Source organism: Diadema antillarum, unplaced genomic scaffold (genome assembly GCF_040938485.1).
Source record: "Diadema antillarum isolate AM-2024a unplaced genomic scaffold, OU_Dant_1.0 seq00001698_RagTag, whole genome shotgun sequence".
Lineage (NCBI taxonomy): Eukaryota > Metazoa > Echinodermata > Echinoidea > Diadematoida > Diadematidae > Diadema > Diadema antillarum.
The window spans coordinates 819,736-842,018 of NW_027272389.1; the positions used below are offsets into that span (position 1 = coordinate 819,736).

A 22,283-nucleotide genomic window follows, 5' to 3' on the forward strand; every position below is an offset into this window, starting at 1 on the left:
CTTCAATTACGTAGCGAGGCAGCAGTGAACGAAGAACTGAGCGGGACGTCGGCTGACGCTGCCGCGTACAAGTCCCTCCTCCGAAAACTTGCCGAACATGGGATCGAAAAAACCAAATCGCAGATGCACAACAAACTCAAGTACATAAGATCACCCACGTTGCGAGCAGAAAACCCGTCTAGGGGAAAGTTTCACCGAGAGCAGTGTGAAACGACAGCACTGAAACTTTCACCGAGAGGTTCCCCGGTGAATTCACCGGGGAACCTCTCGGTGGTTCACCGAGACGGGCAGCGGGAAAGGGGTATAACACTGCCTCCTTCACAATAGCCATCAATACTATTAGAGAACCTATGCACCATGCAATCTTCTTAACTCTGAACATGACATCAGCAAAAAACGTCTGTTCCAAGTGCAGGGAATGGTCTTGGGATGTCGAAAAGTGGCCTATCTCATTAACGAGGGACTCCCTGTTCTGGTATTTGCTTTCTTTCTTTATTTCTTTTCTGCATCACTATGGCGTGAGGCGCTTGGGGTCACGGGGGAAGAGTGATGTTTTCCGGATGTTGTCGAGCCCGAGGTAGAGCATGGTCACCCTTTCCAAGCCGATGCCACCCCCAGCGTGGGGGGCCACTCCGTAGCGGAAGGCGTCGATGTAGGCCTTGATCTTTGAGGTGTCTGAAGATGAAAAAAAAAATATTGCAACATATGTTACAATCAACAGGTCTATCTAGAAGTGTGCTCAACTCAATGAACTTTTCTTTCTTGAGGACCTAGTGGTGACCTTTTAAATTCATTTTTGCTTGTTGAATATAGTTAGATACTGTTCAATACAGTTTGGATGTATCAGAAAATACTACATCTGTTGTTATATCTGTCATCATATATTCAATAGCATACAAAATTTAGACATGGTTAAAGAATACCATAAGATACTGAAACTGGCATTAAGTAATTAAATTTATTTATGTTGAATGTTGAAATAGCTGTCTTGGTCAGATACTTGGAATTTCTAATTAGTGTTTAAAACAAATAGACCACATAAAAATTTTCTCCAAATAGGTCTACGATAACAAGTACTTTTATATTAGGGTTAGAAAAACAATGTCATTCAAATAAATTCTGGACCACACAAAATTCCTCTGTCACGAAGAAAATTTGATTATCAATGAGTCCTCTATAAATGCTACCCACAAGATATATGATTTCATCTTTGTATGTTTTGTTGTTGTTGTTTTGTTTTGTTTTGTTTTGTTTTGTTTTTGTTTTTTTTTGGGCGGGGGATTCTTACCAACATCGTGATGCTTAGCCCTCTCCATCAAGAAGGTCGGGTCGTGGATTCGCTGAGCCCCGGACATGATTTCCTCTCCCCGCATGAAGCAGTCATAGGAATTGGAGTACTCCTGCAAAGGGGATTTTTTTTTTTTTGGGGGGGGGGGGGGAGGGGACAGAAGATACAGTATTAGGGTGCAATGACATCCAGACAAAAAGATTTGTGATATTTTCAATCATAGAGTGTTACCACAGAAAGCTAATAGGCAGTGTTTATGCTAATACAGGGAGTATTCCCTTACACATCAAATATATGCATCAAGGAGGTTGAGTTCGTGTGACTCTTTTTGATAGAACCTGGTATCAAGAAATCAACACACAGATTCAGGGACTGTGCAGGGGGTTCTGGATGACTAAAAACATAACAGACATATCAAAACATTTGATTCAAGGTCACAATGTAATAATTCTTTTCATAGCAAACTATCATCATGAGGTGACTGAAAATGTGAGGGGTATTCACGAAAACTGAAGAGATTCCAGTGGAATAACTCCGCAATGTAAGTTTGAGACTGAAACTGAGAACTACAATGCTGTAGGAGGGGAAAAATCATAACACTCACAAACAGATATCATAATTGTATGTAACTATAAAACAAGGAAATGTGATATAATACATACACTTTGTGTCCTTTTACTTACTGGATTGTTGGGGTCAGGCATTGTGTAGAATGGTCTGATGCACAGGGGAAATTTGTCCAGGATGTAGAAGTCAGTATCATACTTCTCCCTCACTAGCCGGCCCAAGAACTTTTCGTTTGGTGTGCTGATGAGAAAATACAGAAGATTAGTTTTCTTTTCTTGAAATTCCACTTAATCCTGAATTCAGAGGGCAGTACAGAATGGCTGGGTTGATAAGGATCTGTTTCAGTGCCAATTCATCTACTTCCCAGTTCGTCTACGTACATTTTGTGTGAGCAAACAATTCCTGGGGTAATAATAATACTGTAAAACGAGGAGTGTTCGTGTGCATTTTAAATTCACAAATTTCGCGAGCACCAAGATTCGCGAAATAAAAATGCATGCGAAAGTTCTTGTCTACACTATATGCATTGAATGCCAGTGGAAGTTCGCGAAAATTTCATGCTGCAAAAAAGGCCGTCAGCTCCAATTCGCGAAAAATTCATGCCGCGAATACATCATGTTTTACAGTACTATAAAATGAGGAATGTTTCACATGCACTTTAATTTCACAAATTTTGTGAGAGCCAAGATTCGCAAAATAAAAATGCAAACAAAAGTTCTCCTTTACACAATATGCACGGAATGCCAGTGACAATTCACTAAAAAAAAAAAAAATTTATGCCGCAAGAAAGGGCCGTCAGCTCCGATTCACGATAATTTCATACCGCCAAAAAATATCTTGCTTTGCAGTAATGCCGTGTCCCTACGGAAGAGCAGTGAAAACACTCACATAATTACTCTGAGAACTTATAACCCCAATTACCATCACCATATCACTCATGAAGCCCATAATGGAAAGTGCCTAGGGAGCACATCTCACCTGAGATCCTCCAAGTCGTCGATCTCCACTCCCGCCTCTCGCAGCATCTTGATGGCCTCGGGCCACTCCAGGCGCAGGGGCGGGTCCAGGAACTTGAAGTCCTCCGACGGGAACTGGCGGCGGATGGTGTTGATCTCCGTCTGGTAGTTGTCGCGGAGACCCCGGAAGATGTCGTTGAAGATGTTGCCGATAGTGTCTAGGGCCTGCCAAGAAGCGGATAAATCACAAAATTGAGAGCAGGGTTCCAGAGACAGTGACAGTCATTGACCTCTATCACGAACAATAGTCTTATCAAATACCATTAGCATTTTACAAAGTGCAGGTGGTAGTGACAAGAACAAATTTCTGGTGCAATTCCATGAACAAATAGAGTAAAATCAGATGGAAAAATGGTAGAGATATGATGAAAATATAGGATCTGAAATTTGTGGCTGAACATTTTGCAAGTTTTCACCGTAGAGTTATATGACAAGCAACCACATATACCAAGACAACAAAAATCAAGTTTATCATGCAAATGATTGAAAATCATATTTGGTGAATGTTTAAAACAGAGCAGACAAATACTACAGGAAGGAATTCACAGTTACGGAACAGAGAGGGCTTTGTATGATGCACTTGTGCAGCAACATTAGATCACTCACCAAAATCTAAACACTTACACCTAAATCCACTGCTATAATGTTCATTCATGCGTATGGTAGTGTGTGCCTGGTAGATACCAGTTGCTGACTATTGCTAGTCACCTGGGGCAAACCACAAGGGGTTGGCATCATTCACCTGTTTTCTTGTGTGGATGGGTATGGGGACCACTTCACTGAGTTGGCTTCCTGCTCTTTGTGATGAATGAATGAAGTTGGTTCTTTTACGTGCGTGTGTCGTGGCCAGCACACACACGGGACCTCTATTTAATGTCCTATCCGAGGGACAAAGTGTTTTTGCCTCTTACTATAGAGGGGACAGAATGCTTACACACAACATTGCTCCGTGAGACTCGGGGACTCAGCCGGGTACTCTTGGATGTGAAGGTAGATGTGCAACCGACTGAGCTATATCCCCGCCCTTGCCTCCAAAGTAGCTGGATTACAGCCACACGCCACAACGCCCGGCCCACTGCTATGTCACAGCTTTTATCAAATCAAAGTCCCTGTGATACAGCCATTCCCTGGACAGGTTTTATCCCGGATAATCCCAGATTCAATGAGCAATTGTTAAAATTCTCTTTTTTTGTGTGTGTGGATAAATTTTGCACACTCTCTAGCTGATTCAGGAATACACTGTGCAAACATAGGGTGATAGTGTGAAAGTAATACTCAGAAATCCAGACTTTGCATGATTATTTCTTTCTCTGTCTCATGTGATAAAAACAAGAATGCATTATCTGTGAAGTAATGTGCTGCATCCAATTAATTTGCAGGAGAAAACCTACCAGTTACGGGATGGCCAGCTTGAAGAACAAATCATTTAAAAAGATTTGGTGACACAACATTTGCTCCTGCGACAACACCTCCAGTCTTATCTGCTCCAAGGACTTAGGGTAAGGGTTAGGGTTGTGATTTAGGTTTCATGCCTTGTTTGATATGAGGATTCGGATTAAGGTTAGAGTCATGTTTGTGAGTAGTAAAATTTATGCTTGGCATAGCGTGCAGATATTTTCATGGGAGCAAATGTCGCAGGAGCAAATGTCATGGAACCAAAGATTTACTCAAGAGATATGAGAGTGCTCAGCCTTCCTCACCTCATGGTAGTGATACTTGAAGGCCATCTCACAATCCAGGCCGACAAATTCACACAGATGTCGATGAGTGTTGGAGTCCTCGGCTCTGAAAACTGTACGGCGGGATTGAAAGAAATTTAAAAAGCTTCACACATTGCAATGTACTGCAGTATGCGTCACTTCATGATCCATGCAGAAATTACATCATGTGAAACAAAATGCATCCACCAACTCAGAGATTGATGAAACCTCATCTGCTGAGTTCAAAGTGCTGTTGGGTTTGCATTTCAATTCTGTTCAGATTAGTTGTTACACATATGTGGACTATCAGCGATTTAAAACACCCAAAACCACCTTTACTTTTCTTTAGCAAGTCGCAAACATGATGACATGAAAAGTATTCCTACATCAAGTAGCAAAAAATACATCATGCCATATTTTAAGAAATATTTCTCAATTAGATTTCCCAGTAAAAACACAAGTAAAAACAAGGAAAAGTAGAAATTACGCGGTGCGTAATATATGTCCCCGCCGGAAGTAGCATTTAGTAGCAAAATGTACAATATAGGTAAAAAGATCAAGGTCAAAGGTCAAAGAAGTCAAAGGTCAAAATTCTATGTAGAAGTTTTGAAACCCTCACCTAGTGCCATCACATAAAGCACACGGAATCGAAATCGGGTTAGAAATAGTGAAGGAGTAGCATTTTGTAGCCAATGTACAATATAGGTCAAAAATCAAGGTCAAAGGTCAAAGAAGTCAAAGGTCAAAATTCTGTGTAGAAGTTTTGAAGCCCTCACCTAGTGCCATCACATCAAGCAAACGGAATCGAAATCGGGTTAGAAATGGCGAAGGAGTAGCATTTGATAGCAAAATGTACAATACAGGTCAAAAATCAAGGTCAGAGGTCAAAGAAGTCAAAGGTCAAAATTCTGTGTAGAAGTTTTGAAGCCCATCACCTTGTGCCATCACTTAAAGCAAACGGAATTGAAATCGGGTTACAAATGGCGAAGGAGTAGCATTTTGTAGCAAAATGTACAATATAGGTCAAAAATCAAGGTCAAAGGTCAAAGAAGTGAAAGGTCAAAATTCTGTGCAGAAGTTTTGAAGCCCTAACCTAGTGCCATCACATAAAGCAAACGGAATCGAAATTGGGTTAGAAATGGCGGAGTAGCATTTTGTAGGCAATGTACAATATAGGTCAAAAATCAAGGTCAAAGGTCAAAGAAGACAAAGGTCAAAATTCTGTGTAGAAGTTTTGAAGCTCTCACCTAGTGCCATCATATAAAGCAAACGGAATCAAAATCGGGTTAGAAATGGCGAAGGAGTAGCATTTTGAAGCAAAATGTACAACATAGGTCAAAGGTTACAACTGAAATTCTGTGTAGAAGTTTCAAAGCTCCCAGGTAGTGCTATCATATAAAGCAAACAGAATCAAAATCGAGTTAGAAATGGCGAAGGAGTAGCATTTTGAACATTTTGATCACACACGGACGCACAGACAGACGGACGGACACACAGACACACACACGTACGGAGCCCATTTCATAGTCCCCTGCTCGAACTCGTTCGGCGGGGACAATAACAATTTACTGTTAGCAGGAAGAAACACTGTACAACACGATATTTTCGCGGCATGACATTTTTGCAAGTTGCCTCTAGCATCCCATGCATATAGTGTAAACAAGAACTTTCGCGTGCATTTTAATTTCGCTAATCTTGGCTCTCGCGAAATTAAAATGCATGCGAACATTCCTCATTCTACAGTACTCTGAATGGCATATGTGACAGATGCCCATTTAAGACAAACAGATAAAAACTGTGGATTGTGCATAATCAATCTGTGTATCATTAGATTGGGAGGTCTGAAGAATACTGTGTATGCTATACTGAAGAATGACTAGATCGTTCGGGGTGAATGCATTCAATCTATACACAATATCAGATATATAAAAATCACAAGAGTCTGCCAACTTCAAAGATGGCTATCAACTTGTATCTCCTGAAATGTTTGCCAATTTCAGGATCAGTTATCAACTTAGCAATTTCTATAGGGATTTCAATGCTTCTACACTAAAGTAATCTTTGGTATATGGCCAAAACAGGGCTCACATGAATGGAAAGCTGTTGTTGCATGGTATAATAATAATAATGGTAGACATTTATAGAGCGCCTTTTCCACTGGATGCAAAGCGCTATGACATGTCATCCCTGGTCGCCATAGGAGATAAACTAGAAATATCACTGAAGGTGATTAATACCCCCGCCCCGTGACGACAGTCTTACCCAAGGAATGATCTTTCCTTGATCTTCTGCCATTTAAATGCCGTTACCATGGCAACGCAGCTTCCGACACGTCCGAAAAATATGTCTTGCACATCTTCCCACCAAGACTATTGTGTGTGCCACATTTCATAAGCTTTTGTCAAAAACTGAGGAAGTAGTTCAATCCACAAAATCTTTCCTTGATCTTCCGCCATTAATATGCCATTACCATGGCAACGCAGCTTCCAACACGTCCAAAAAATATGTCTGCACATCTTCCCACCAAGACCAATGTGTGTGCCACATTTCATGAGCTTCAGTCGAATACAGAGGAAGTAGTTCAATCCGGAAGATCTTTCCTTGATCTTCTGCCATTTATATGCCGTTACCATGGCAACGCAGCTTCCGACACGTCCGAAAAATATGTCTTCCACATCTTCCCACCAAGATCAAGGTGTGTGCCACATTTCATAAGCTTTGGTCAAAAAACTGAGGAAGTAGTTAAATCCGCAAGATCTTTCCTTGATCTTCTGCCATTAATATGCCGTTACCATGGCAACGTACTTTCGGGTACTGTCAAAAAATGCGTCTTGCACATCTACAACCAAAGGCACACATCTGTACCAAGTTTCATGGAAATTGGGCAAAAACTGAGGAAGTAGTTTGCAACACAAAATTTTCCATCATTTTGGCTCATAATATGTGAGCTGTTACCATGGCAACATACTTTTTGTCACTGTCAAGAAATGTGTCATGCTGACCTATATCCTAAGACAAACATTCAATATGAATTCCATGAGAATTGGAAGAACACTGATGAAGCAGTTTTGCCATGAAGCATTTTGCCCTAATATCAATAACATGCCGTTACCATGGCAACGCACTTTTTGCCACTGCAGAAATATGTGTCTTGCACATTAACATATTCAGATGAACATCTGTACCTAATTTCATAAAAATTGATCAAAAACTGTGGGAGGAGTTCGCGACGCAAGATTTGTACCCATTTTTGCCCATAATATGCCGTTACCATGGCAACGTACTTTTGGGTACTGTCAAAAAATATGTCTTGCACATCTACAACCAAAGGCATACATCTGTGCCAAGTTTTATGGGAATCGGTTGAAAACTGAGGAAGTAGTTCGCGACGCAAGATTTGCAACGGACCGACCGCCCGACCGACCGACCGCCCGACCGACCGCCCGACCGACCGACCGCCCGACCGACCGCCCGACCGTCCGCTGATTCCTATATACCCCCTTCAAACTTTGTTTGGCGGGGGTATAAATATATACAAAATACCAGGCAGTGACAGTATAAGTCCAGTGCACATAGAGGGACATCAAAATAAATAAGTCTTCAAGTTTTGTTTGAAATGATCGAGTGTGGGTGAAGATTTGAGAAGAGGAGTATTCTACCTTAATGAAATATTTGCAAAAAACAATGAACATTATAAGAAAAAAAAAAGTTACACTTACATAACCAGAGAAATGTTGTTATGGGGCTCAATGGATTTTAACCACTGACTGCTATGGAAAGTATCTGGATATCTCATTGGTCAATTGTTTTGAAGCTACCACGCCACCATTTTACCATGCATATGGCCCATAAACTTATGTATAGAGCCCAAGACACCACAATGATCTTGGTGACAGACTCTGCTGAAAAATGCATGCAAGTACCCATAAGAGTGCGCCAGGTAAGATGGCAGTGCAGCGCCTTCAATTGTTTCTACAACGTGAATGGGCCAATGAAACATCCAGACACTTCCGATAGAGATCAGTGGTTGAAAGACATACCTGCTCCAATAGTGAAGACTCTCTCAAAGTCAGCTGCAATCCCCATCTGCTTGTAGAGCTGGGGACTCTGGGCCAGGTAGGCATTGTTCTTGAAATAGGACACAGTGAACACATTGGCCCCGCCCTCACTGGCAGCTGCAGAGGTCAAAGAAAAGGTCGTTGAAAGAAGCATGCAAATCAAAAAGTTATATACAATGCCTTTAAAAAGAGATTGGTCAGTTAACAACAGACATACTGGGGAACTTTGTTTCCATTTGACTGTTGGTGCATCATTGACTATGGCATGTAGGTCCCTCTTACAGTCACTGTTACAGTAGTCACATGAGTATGTCCATGCACAAGTAATAACTTGTCATTCATATTGTGCAATAATATCTTTCTTCAGAATAAATTTCACATATTTTTTCTTCATAACTGTCCCCAAGATATATAGCAAACATCAGTTTCATAGGCATCCTCCAAAAGAAAGAAAATCTTTCCTTCCTAAACTTAAACAAACATCCTTGAACTATGTCATAAAATACGGTGAGGATTTCCATGCAAGTGATGTGATTCAAAGAGCATCACAAATACACACTGTTCCTTCCCTACTCTTGCCTTCAAAGAACCAATATAGAACTGTACAATGCCTGATTTCATGTGGAATTTTGTCACCAGGAAAATACCAGTAAGAAACAAACTGGATCAACCTATGTACTTCAGTATGATACCCCATTAGACACAAATGCAGGCACAGGAGCGTTCCTGTAATGTATCAACTTGTATCCCTTTGAGTCTGTTCACACACAGAGCCTAGAGTCCACAGAGCCTAAGACAACACACAAAGTAGCTGAGAGAAGTACAACTGTCAAAGTAAAATTGGAGCTTACAGGAACTTCGAACACAATATGCACCCCATAACACTTCTGGAGTGCTCTGAACATTGGTATAACCATTTATACAGGAGTTGGAGTGCTGCAATGGCAGTCCACAACTCATCCTTGAAAAGGGCAAGACTTAAGAGCACTTTAGAGCCATTTTGTCCATTCATAGCATTTTAATCACATCAGTTGTTCTGGTATGCTCTATATGCCTTGTATGAATGGGGTACCAGAAGACAAACACTCTTCATGCATACCTGAGATGATTTTGGGCATTTGCAGCTCTACAAAGTCTCGCTTCTGCATCGCTCTGCGGAACTCTGCGACAACACCAGCCTCGAAGCGGAAGATTGCTTGGTTCGTGGTAGTCTACATACATTCACAAGACAAAAGGAAGAGATTAATTAAAACAACTGGATTTGTTTGATGTATGCTTTGGTCAGGATTTACACTCCTACAAATAAATGTTGTGCCATATTCTGTAAACATGTAACGGTAACTTTCTTCAAAATTGGTCATTATCATCAATTATGATTTAAGTATAGTCATTCACCAAAATGATGAAAATAGGGTTAGTAGTTGGTAATAGAAATAAAATTTGATATATTAGTCATTATTCATATCATGCATGCTACTTGTATTTTAACCCGAACTAGGCCGGGGGGCCTCCGAGGCGCCCCCCCCCCCTCAACGTTTCGCGCGATGTATCGCTATCGCGAGAAGCTATCGGCACGACGTTTCATGACTTTTTTCTTTTGAGTCTCCCGCATCTTTTGACACCAAATTTGCGATGCCTGGGCGCGCGGTTCCGAAGTTGCACATAAATATGCACGTGCATGTCAGACCCAAAATTGCTCAAAAACGTGAATTTGTGTATAAATTTAATGCAAACTGTGTTTACAGGCAAATTTCATAAAAGCATTATCATTTTGGGGTTTTATTGATTACAATCAATTAATAACATATTTCCTTGTTCGGAACAATGTCGCGGACAAATTTCAGCGAAAAAACAATGAAAAACATAAAGTCGAAAAAACAGAGAAATACATAAGAAATTCAAAAAACAATAAAATACTTAGGAAATTTTTTCTGATTGCGCAATTTTTTTCTCTTACATTTGCTAAGGACACTAAAAAGAATATTTACACAAAAAAATGTGCCTGTTTTGAGCTTTATTTCGCGATTTATACCAAATTGTCTGATTTCATGCATCATTATGCATAAATTAGCATAATTTAGTGTAAATGATAATTTTTGAAAAAATTAACTTCATGGTACTTTAGATTACATCATAGGCAATGTGTGTGCCAATTTTCGTCGCGATTGCGCCATCGACGGCCGAGATCTGGGAGTCAGAAAATCCCAGTCTTAAAGGGGACCTCCGGATGATTTTCAGACTTTTACATTTGAACAACTATAAATTAGTCAAACTGAGTACAAAGTTTCAGAATTTATAGTGATTGGGATAAGTAATGAGAATGTTTTCAAAATTTATAATGAATTGCAATGAACAAGGATGATGACATGACAGCCTCACCATAAGAATGCATGAGTAGGGGCTCAAGGAAGCAGAACAAAAGAAGGTATGCATGGATTTTTCACAGGTGAACTTGTTGAGCAAGCGGTATTGTAATGGAATTACACTGCTACAATTCTGAAATATATGAGGCTCTGATGTCATCATCACTGTTCAGTGTAATTTGTTTCAGATTTTCGATTTATTGGTTTCTCTGCTCAAGGACCACAATAAATTCCACGGATCTATACATGGAGCTGTTGATTTATGTACTACATGATGTGAAATTATGAAAATCGTCCGGAAAGCCCCTTTAACAAATTAGACTACCTGAATATATGGTGTAGAGAGTACTTTAATCCTTCAACTTTTGATTACTCTTTGACTGTACTGATGAGTTGGGCTGAGTTTTGGATTCATTTTATATGGCTGCTATAATGAAGGCAAGTGAATGCCTGTAAACAACAAGCCATGGACCAATGTCTCTAAGGGTGCCTTTGAGTGCTCAAAAGCAAACCGAAGTAAACCGAACCAAAGCAAACCAAACTGTATTGTGCCAGATTTGGAGTGTTCGAGCGCTCTATTGAGAAAGCATTCCTCATGAGTTATTTTTAGATCGGGTCAAGCATTTTGTAGTGACAGGGTCATTCACCTGGCACGTCTAAACCACTTACATATGTCCTGAACAAAGAGAATGAACTCTTTGCATTATGATGTATGTGCTTGATACACATATCAGGAAGTGGTCCACTTTTGGTTCGGTTCGGTTCGGAACAGTTCAAGCACTCCTCTGGTACAGGTTCACTACGGTTCAGTTTGCCTTATAGGAGAGCACTCGAACAGACCCCAAGTGCTCTCCAAAGGACTTTAGAGACAATAAGGGCAAAGTGCCATTCCTATGGACACAACCGCTGCTTCGCTTAGACTTAACCAGGGACCCCAAGATTGAGAGTCAATGTCTCCTTAAATTACGACAAAATCAAAATTGCATTACCCACAGGCACATAGATATCCCTGAGGACCTGGGGACCGTTTCATGAAACTTTTTGTCAGTGATTTACACTGACAACTGTTAAAAGCTACTGAAATCCTTGTGTCTGACTGGCTGATAGCAAATTCGTCGGTGAAAACCTCTGACGAACTTGTTGATGAAACGCCCCCGATGGTAACTCACCCTAAGGTCAAGAACCCGATTGTCGAGGCGGACGTCTTGGCCCACTGTTGCCAGGGCAACCTCATCATCGCCATGTGCCTCTGGTCTGGAGGCATCTTCGATCTGTAGGGGCAGCCTGGGCTCCGCCGCACTCACAACAAAGATCTGCCAGCATCAAATGTAAGTCAGTATTACCTCATGGTTCCTGTTGAGTTCTCAACAGAATTTCTACATTCGGATTAGTCAACCCGTGAATGTCACTGAGAACATTACAGATCATAGCCTTTTATTGCCAGCTTTCAGGGAAAGCAAAACCTGACATTCGAAGATAAGATTTGCAGCTGACTACTCAATATTATGTATATCTGAACATCATAGTGAGGTAGTGAATAGGTCAGCTCTCATTCAACAGCAGTGTTATCAGTAGGAATGCCGACAGACAGACAGACAGACAGACAGACAGACACACACACACACAGACACACACACAAATATGGTACAAAGGCCATTCCCCGGCAGCTATATACTCAAGAAATCTGAAAACAAATTGCGATTGAATTGAATTTGTAACGAATAGACGAGTATGCATACAATGCACAAAGGATTCTAATCAATTTAGAATTGTCTAATCCCATCAAGATCTTTTGTCTATGTTCGTAAAACTTCTTCTCAAAGATAGCTGAATTGCAGTTTTATGATAAACACTGATGATGATGTGATCGCGTAACAGCTTCAGGGAAAAAAAAAAAAAAAGAATCTGGTCTTCTGGCCACTGTTTAATTATCATGACTGTGGATACAGCTTTTGAAGCACCATGATAATTTTACCTGTTCAATGTGGAGTTCCACATCTTTCTGTGTACAGCTCTCAATAGGTTGAGGTACGCGGGCAATCACTCCCTCAACGTCCACAATTGATTCTTTTGTGATGCTACATGGAAAATAAAAATCACATAATTAGTATTAAAGTAACATTATTCTGCCATTACAATAGACCCATGGCCATTCTCTTCCAAGGACGGGTGGATAAAAAAAGAAGGGAAAAATACTGTGGCAGAAATATATTTGTACCTTTACCATACTAATATCTTCATCTAAGCTAACTGTTAAAGTTGACCAAGTTAATCTATTCTTACTTTAGTACTGTATTGTCATGAATTGTAAATGTTCCGAAATTGCTCTGAAGATTCTACCCTGTATAAAGAACACAGAATGAATGAATAAATAAAGATGCCATTCATGCTCTTCAGACATAATCTGAGGGGTAAGATGTATACATTTCTTGAAAAAGGAAAAAAAAAAAAAGAGTCCAACTAATATCAAATTATATGCTTAAAATACATAGAATGAAAATCCATTCGAGGCAGAAGCTGGAATATTGTTAACACAAATTTACACAAATTCCGAAAATATATTGCAGAAAACTAGGTAAATAATTAAAAAGATGTAAATTATGGTTCATTTCTGTGACTCACTTGGAAGCAAACTTGACCATCTGTTTGCTGACCTTGTCACTGACACACAGAAGACCCTGGGCATTGAACTGCTGCTGTCTGAGGACGATAAAGCACTGTTTGCCTGCAACAAAAGATGGGGGGGGGGGGGTTGTTGGCATAACACTAAATCTTAAACATTGTTCATTTGTGAGTTGGTGTTTTGCATCATTTTGCACCATGGCATTATTTGTGTTATGCTTCAGCTTTTTCCTTTCTTGGTTCTTTTTTTTTTGTGTGTGTTTGTTTGCTTCAATGTGATACCTATTAAATCTGAGGTGTTTCAAATGGTAACAGCATTAATTTTGGGTTCATTTTTAGACAGGATTGGGGGTTATTTATATTATCTACCTCTACCATCCATCCACTGCAATCATATCATAAGAATTTTAGATCGCAACAAACATTTCACAGAAACATCTACTGCATAAATGCAGGAATTAGAACTTCAAGGTCAATACTGTACAATGTTGATCAATAACCATAAATCCTCATTGGAGCAACAATATTGGGTACATGCCAGAGCTGTTCATGGTATGACTGTTGTTCACGACTGCATCGATAGATACCCTGAAGTGACCAAGAAACAAACTATTAAAGTCATCTCTATCAAAGGGCACTCTAACTCCATGAATTCTTTAAAAGCATGAAATATTTCACAACATACATTAGAGTTTCAACCAACTTTTATATTTGCAGGGATGCCAACCTTGTAAATGACATTGCAGCAAGGGCTGCTTTAAAGGCTCATTTTGGAGGGAAGAAATAGTGCAATTATGTTTCCTGCAATACACATACAGAGTGAAACCTGCAGTGTTTTGGCAGAAAAATAATACAATAATACACACAATGTACAAATATAGTAGTACAAAATACTGCATAAAAGTAACAACTGGCATTTTTGTATTTGACTAGATAGCTTTCTGCATCACGAGATAGTAATTATCATTTCACACTTTTTCCAGGGTAGAGATTGACGGATTTTGTGTCTACCTTTGCTCCTGCTGGTGTGTAGCCTGGCTCTCACCCACACCTTCTGGTCCACTCTGTCGGCCGTCAACCCCTCAACACGGGTGATCTCTCGCTCTGAAAGCACAAAAATGGCAGATGGGTCATGTGACGCTATTAGAGAAACAAAGCACAAAAATCTGTTGCAATCTTGTGCCATCAGTTTGGTTACACCACTTGAAAACAGTGCAGATAAGGTAAAAAAATAAAACTCACCTTTTCATGACAAGAATGTACTAATTCACTAAATTGACACACAGGAATACAGAAGTGAATGTGCAAAATTTCATTCTGGGTCCAAATGTAGCATCACACTCAGAAAAAAAAAAAATTATTCCACTATGTCTGAGGGCCTCTTGAGGATTCAAAACGAACAGTTTATTCAAAGGAAGGCACTGCTTTGGCACTCACAAACTTTAAATCGGCTTGGACTCAACCTGACATGTTTACATAATCCGCAAGTGATGAATAATGCGATGATATCACTTTATGAAATTGATATGGCTCGCTATGAAGAGGTTGCTTCAACTACATTTTACAGGCGAGTGTGAAAACTACAAAATGCAGTTATACATGCCTATCTTGTGTTGCGACTGAATTAGCGGTAGGTTGCCATAGCGATCCTTGGCAAAGTCATCCCCCTCTGCAGCATCTGCTGCAGCAGCCTGGAGCAAGGAAAGATCATTTAGATGAATTACTTGAAGATGACCATTTCCTCGAATCAACAGTAAATTCTTCACACTACCATCGTTGCGACAAAAAAAGGAAAGAAATGCCAGTGACTCTGAATTTGATAAATGTTGAACTAATATTCCACAGAGTTTGAGTACACTGTATTTCATATTTTAACAATCTGGCAAGGTGTTCAAAAATCATATTTTTGAAAGGCCAGTTTGTGTACCATGATACATATCATCAAGAAGTCAAATACAAGAAATACCACAACTACAACAATGACCAAAGGGTTACTTTAAAAGTACCTTCATGATATTACATCACATGAGAGAAGGCTTTCAAGAAGTCAACTTAAAAAAAAAAAATTATGTCCAATATACGATTTGTTGTCAAACACATACCCTGCAATGCATTCATTTGACTACACTATTATCATACACAGAGTCATTCATAATGCTGTTGTCAAGAGGGAAGAGGAGCAAGTTAGTTCAAACTTTCTTGGCCAAGGTGTCCAGTCGGATAATCACACCATCATCTAGGGTAACATGGCACCAAAAATAAGACTCTCATGTGTTGAAGACAACAAAGGAGACAAGGCCACAAGGGTGCTACAAGCCAAAGTGGCTGTTTGCTGTCGGCAATTCGAATACAGAGCTTGTTGATGTGGAAAAGTCAAATAAATGGGTCCTTGGGCTTGGGTGTAACATAACATGCTGGATGCTTGCCAACGTACCCATTTGGGCAAGTGGAGCATACATTTTTGGCAATGTCCAATTGAAATTTAGTAACACACCTGCTGTGCTTTTCTCTCAGCTTTCTTTGCAGCCTTTTCTGCCTCCTTCTGCTGTTTCTTCAAGGCATTCTTGGACAGCTGCCCTTCCCTGTGAGGAAAAAATGAAAGATCTGTCACAATCATAAAAATTCCGTTTTTTTTTAAATTATCATAAATTTCTGTGCACTTCAATTTATTTGACCACTCAGGAACCACTTCAGAGCTTAAGAGCAACTTATCATGGAACCAACAGCTTCAAGTCATCTGCGAAAGACAAAGCAATAGGGATAAGGTGCTTGACTACAGACAGGCACAACAGAGGACTTGAACTCAACACCTCACAACTTACAAGCACCTCAAAAGATTGAGCTTCGAAGATAAACATCAAGCAAGACTTCTGTCCTATTCCAAATCATTGATCCTTTTCTAACTGGTTTTTCTTTGCCTTTTCCTATCCTTATAACCAAAGGCAATCCTTAGCCATTGAGTTTCCTCTTACATATATATTTTTTACTGGAATTCTAGGCTTCTAACTACAATATTATCTTAAACATGTTAGAAAAAGTCAACATTGATGGGACTAAGGCAAAATTTGCAGTGACAAACAGCCTTTGTAGGCTTACATCTATTTCAACAAGGAAAAGTAGAAATTACGCGGTGCGTAATATATGTCCCCGCCGGAAGTAGCATTTTGTAGCAAAATGTACAATACAGGTCACAAATCAAGGTCAAAGGTCAAAGAAGTCAAAGGTCAAAATTCTGTGAGAAAGTTTTGAAGCCCTCACCTGCTGCCGTCACATAAAGCAAACGGAATTGAAATCGGGTTAGAAATGGCGAAGAAGTAGCATTTTGTAGCCATTGTACAATATAGGTAAAAAATCAAGGTCAAAGGTCAAAGAAGTCAAAGGTCAAAATTCTGTGTAGAAAGTTTTGAAGCCCTCACCTAGTGCCATCACATAAAGCAAACGGAATCGAAATCGGGTTAGAAATGGCGGAGTAGCATTTTGTAGCAAAATGTACAATACAAGTCAAAAATCAAGGTCAAAGGTCAAAGAAGTCAAAGGTCAAAATTCTGTGTAGAACTTTTGAAGCCCTTACCTAGTGCCATCACATAAAGCAAACAGAATCGAAATCGGGTTAGAAATGGTGAAGGAGTAGCATTTTGTAGCCAATGTACAATATAGGTCAAAAATCAAGGTCAAAGGTCAAAGAAGTCAAAGGTCAAAATTCTGTGTAGAAGTTTTGAAGCCCTTACCTAGTGCCATCACATAAAGCAAACGGAATCGAAATCGGGTTAGAAATGGCGAAGGAGTAGCATTTTGTAGCAAAATGTACAATAAAGGTAAAAAAATCAAGGTCAAAGGTCAAAGAAGTCAAAGGTCAAAATTCTGTGTAGAAGTTTTGAAGCCCTTTACTAGTGCCATCACATAAAGCAAACGGGATCGAAATCGGGTTAGAAATGGCGAAGGAGTAGCATTTTGTAGCAAAATGTACAACATAGGTCAAAGGTCAAGGTCAAAGGTCACAACTGAAATTCTGTGTAGAAGTTTCAAAGCTCCCACATAGTGCTATCATATAAAGCAAACAGAATCAAAATTGGCTCATAAATGACAGAGAAGTAGCAAATTGAAGATTTTGATCACACACGGACGCACACACGGACACACGGACGGACACACACACGGACACACACACGTACGGAGCTCGTTTCATAGTCCCCTGCTCGAACTCGTTCGGCGGGGACAATCAGATACGATGTTGATTCCTCGGCAACTGAAGTGTTCAAGTGAGTCCCTTTTGTTTTCTGTTTGTTTTCAAGGTTTTACCTGGGGGTCGGAGTCGATTTGACCCCCCCCCCCCCCCCCCTTCAGATCTCGGCCGCCGATGATCGTCGCAAAATTTGGCCTGGAGATGTCGCAAAATTTGGCCTGAAGATAGAGCCGGATGTCAACTATAAGATTACATGGCTATACAATAGAAAATATTGGCTTTCTATTTTTAATAAATTGATTACGCAAATTTACGCGTGAAATCATATTTTCACCTATGGGCATAATTCCATGGGGTTGAAACTGAAATTGCGACATACAAATTGAAAATTCAAGTTATGTAAATTAAATTTCCTTTTCCCCCTGATTTGTTACTCCCATTCTTCCACTTATTCCACTAGAAATCTGTTTATTACTTTGCACACTTTCAGTTACCATGGCTAAACAGGTACCGGTATGACAAAAATACCTATGTTACACATTTTTTTGACATCCTCGATAATTTTGTGTTCTGAAATTATAATAATGAACACATCCAAGTTTTTTTTGTTGTTTTTTCCACCATAACACATCAAAATGTTATCTAACTGGCACATGAGATCAACATTAGTAAGATTGTATGTTCTGATATCAACTGCAAGACACTTTTATTATTAAACATGTCTAAAAAGCCAATTACAATTTTAACCAACAGTTGAACTTTTTCCTCAAGAGTGACACAATAACAATATATCATTAAAAATACTACACTTGAAGCAAGTGAGTTGTATGGATATCAAAGTGAAAATTTGATTTTATTGTTATCATTAGGGGTTTTTGTACAACAACCTCACCCACAGTGTACTACTATGTTACACAGACAGTATGTCTTTGCAACACAGGTACACTACGACATATCAACTGATTTCCTTTGTTGTGGTCTGTGATGTTAAAACTCTACACACGTAGACTTTATGTATGTTCCCACAAATACAACGTAACAGTTCTTTGGAATTACGCATATCAAGCAGGAGGCAATGAGCTACTGTACTTTGTGATTTTTAGCCAATTTTAGGGCCTTGGAAAATATTTCTCTTAGTAAAGGGAAATTGTTTTTCTGAAAATTTGCATACTTCAAGGGTAATGAACCAATCCCCATTTTGTCAATCATTACTGGCAAGCTGCATCCTTAATTGTAAAGATCATCTCAAGAGTGAAGTGTCGGACGTCGACAATATAAAATGGCAGCCTACAAAAGTATCAGCACCTTTGTTACACGGACATCACATCTGTGTAACATAGGTGAGGAAGAGTGCAAGTCATAGTTTTGCTTAAAAATATATTTACAAGGAAACAGTATGTTGTAGTACTAGTAGGTCAACAAAATCATGAAAATTAGGATAATCTATTAAAAAGAGATTATGCTATACCTTCATGAAACTTAATCCAACCTCAAATTATTTTGCCTGTTTCATCTAGAGAAAGCAATAAGACACTAATATTGTTACTACACACATAAAAAACATGCAGCAAAACTTCTGTCCAAACAATCTAGTCATTGAAATTCTAAACACTGAATCATGCTCTCTTGTGCCAACAGTCATACTTAAGCATCTTCCTCAAAGTAAGCTTGTAGTGAGCCTTTCCATACAGCAGTACCTACGTTACGTAGGTCATTACTCTTACTACCTCAGTAAACATTTCCTCAAAACAAGCTGTGTTTGTGAGTACTCTCCAACAACAATACTTGTTACACAGACTTCAATTCTTTGTAACTCTGGTATGAAAGTCAAGCCTTACACAATTTGACCTTATGCAAACAACAACATCATCAACTGTCAACTCAACTAAAAAAACTATTAAAGAGAAATCATACAATTTTTTTCGTCTTCTCTGTGCTCTTTGTTTGAGGTTGACTTCTGCTCTTTTCTCCGCTGTCCAATTAGCCCTCTGTTTTTGTTTTTCTTCTACCCATTTTTTCCTCTGTGCAGCTAACTTCTTCTTGTCCAGTTTTTTACATTCGCTCTTGAGTGTTGCTTTTTCGGCTTCCTCTCTCTGTTTTTTCCTCAGTCTCCAAAGCCGCACTCTTTCCCTTGTGAGGTCTCTTTGTCTTTGCTTTTCTTCTTCAGTCATAGCAGCACTCCTCCTCTTGCTGTAAAGTGCATCTCGTGTTTTGACATCTTCATACCCATGTGGATCTCTTGCCTTCATTTTCTGTCTCCAGCTGGATGGCTTTACTACTTCATAAGTATATGTGAAGTGCTGTGGAAGTGTCCTTTTCACTCTTTCACGTAGTTTAACACGTAGTTTAACACGTAGCTGGGGCAGAGGAGGGGCCATGGCAGATTCGACAAACTGGACAAAAGGTGTAAAGAAAAATATAAAAATCAAAATCAAAATCAAAATTTTAAATAAAAATTTAAATTATTGTGGTTGACTTAAAAATATATTCTTGTTGATGTGTCTGTGTGTATTTACGAATGAAATTAAATAATTTGAATGCCGTGGATGACTTTATATTCCTATTAATTCCTGTTGATGTGTCTGTGTTTGTGAATGGAATTACATTGTAAACAATTTGAACAATTTTGCTTACATTTCTACCTCTTGGCATACCCATTAGCTAGAGTTTCAAGTGTACCCCCCCCCCCCCACCATCAAAATTGAAACAAAAAATATAGGTTACACTCAGAATGATGTAAATACTAATATAGCATGTAAAACACGGGAACATATCATTTTCATACTATAAGCTAAAAACTTGTTTTCAGATGTAAGCTACAAAGTGTAGCAAGGGCAGGGCACAGCCCCCGGTGTCCTAGAGTGAAGCAGATCTCGGTGTCTTAGCTAGGGTTAGGGTCAGGGTTGCAGTTACGACGGTCAATTGACCCCTAAATAGACCCCATGCCATACAAAATACTAGGCCCCATTTTTTTATTCAACCCCCATCAAAATTGTCACTTCATCAGAGCATCTACCGGGTCAGTGAAATCTTGGTAGGAAAACATTGACATTTTCGAAGTAAATCTGTTCGAGAGAAAGAATTCCACAGCTCCTAGTTCCCGAAATATCACCAGCACAATAAGGCAAACTGAGTCTATTTCTCAACGTCTACGATTTCCGACTAGTATGACCAAGCGTTGTGGGACCGGACGCGTATTAGTCCATGGGCCAAGACCCCAAAAATGGGTTGTTGGTACCATCCGAGGTGGCACAACCTTTTTGGTGTCATTTTGTTAGCATTTCCAAATGAGTAGCTTAGTAATAATGAGCGTTACCGCGGGGAGCTGAAACGAGGCCACGCAAGTTCGTCAGCGATATTTTTGCACTGAAACTTCGAATCGAAAAGGGAACAACGGCATTTGATAGAGCTGGATTTTTTCAATGACGTAGGTCGTTACGTGAATTTCAGTGTTAAATATTCTTATCAAGCAAATAAACATTAGGCTGTCGATGAGTAGTACTACAAGTAGGTCCAACCCGGCTACATGTCAGACTGCTGTGCTTTGCAGCGGTCTGGTCAGGCTACCCCCCCCCCCCCCCCCCCCCCCCCCCAACTATAGTACAGTGGTAGGTCTAATAATGTTATGTTACTACTAGTTTACTACCCGGGTACTCTAGCATGCACGTCTACCTTGGTAGTTGACCGGACAAGTAAGTCTAATTCCGCGAAAAACTTCTCATTTATAATAATGACATTTGCTGGGTAAACTGACCCAGCAAATGTCATTACAGTATTATAAATGATAAATTTTTCGCGGAATTACACATACATGTACGGGCACTTGCCCTGTCAACCTCGGTAGATACCAATGACAAAAGGTCCAAAATTCACAATAATCGGGAGGTAAAATAATGTTATATTGCCGTGAAGATACACTAGATATACTTTTGTACGGTTTTCTAAGAGAGGAACATATGCTTCTTTCGCAGAGACGTGCATGGAAGGTAAAATTTGGCGATCAAAATTACGATCATGAACCCGCAACAAATATCTCGGTATGTGGGACTACAGTATCATCGTCCACGGTATTTTTGGCCAGTTCAGAGGTTTAGATGTGTTTTATTTTTTCCTCCAATACAGTTTTTAGAACTACAGAGTACAACCTACGTTATTTATTACGTAACATAGCGCAAAAGCTTACCGACTGACAGCGGAAATATCAAAACTCCCGTCACAGTGTTACACGGACTTCGGCAGAAAAAAACAGATCTTGTGCCGTCCAGGATAACGCAACGGGTTGTGAGTGGTTTTCCCGCCGTTAGGTTGGTATTGGGGGAAGAACTGCTAGTGACGTACATGAATACTGTACGATTGCTGAAGTTAGTAGCTCTTCTTTTTCTTCTTCTTCTTCTTCTTTTTTTTTTTTTTTTTTTTTTGCCGCGATACGCGACTTGGCCGGTGTTACGCGAAGAGGCCGGACTTTTCGTTTATTTGGAGGATTTTG

At 39.7% G+C, this 22,283-nt stretch overlaps 1 protein-coding gene across 1 annotated transcript; it reads right to left on the reverse strand.

Moving 5' to 3' along the window:
• Window positions 1-490: 490 nt before the first annotated feature.
• On the reverse strand, window positions 491-22,051 carry LOC139711758 (aspartate--tRNA ligase, cytoplasmic-like). The gene is made up of 15 exons (XM_071623613.1): window positions 21,981-22,051; window positions 19,712-20,190; window positions 16,109-16,196; window positions 15,218-15,305; window positions 14,626-14,718; window positions 13,615-13,717; window positions 12,968-13,070; window positions 12,162-12,305; window positions 9,729-9,840; window positions 8,612-8,746; window positions 4,572-4,663; window positions 2,834-3,036; window positions 1,972-2,095; window positions 1,289-1,400; window positions 491-675 (listed from the first exon to the last, which is right to left on the reverse strand). Exons 2-15 carry the CDS (start codon window positions 20,173-20,175, stop codon window positions 512-514), a joined length of 2,025 nt encoding a protein of 674 aa, XP_071479714.1. The 5' UTR covers window positions 20,176-20,190; window positions 21,981-22,051; the 3' UTR covers window positions 491-511.
• Window positions 22,052-22,283: the final 232 nt, after the last annotated feature.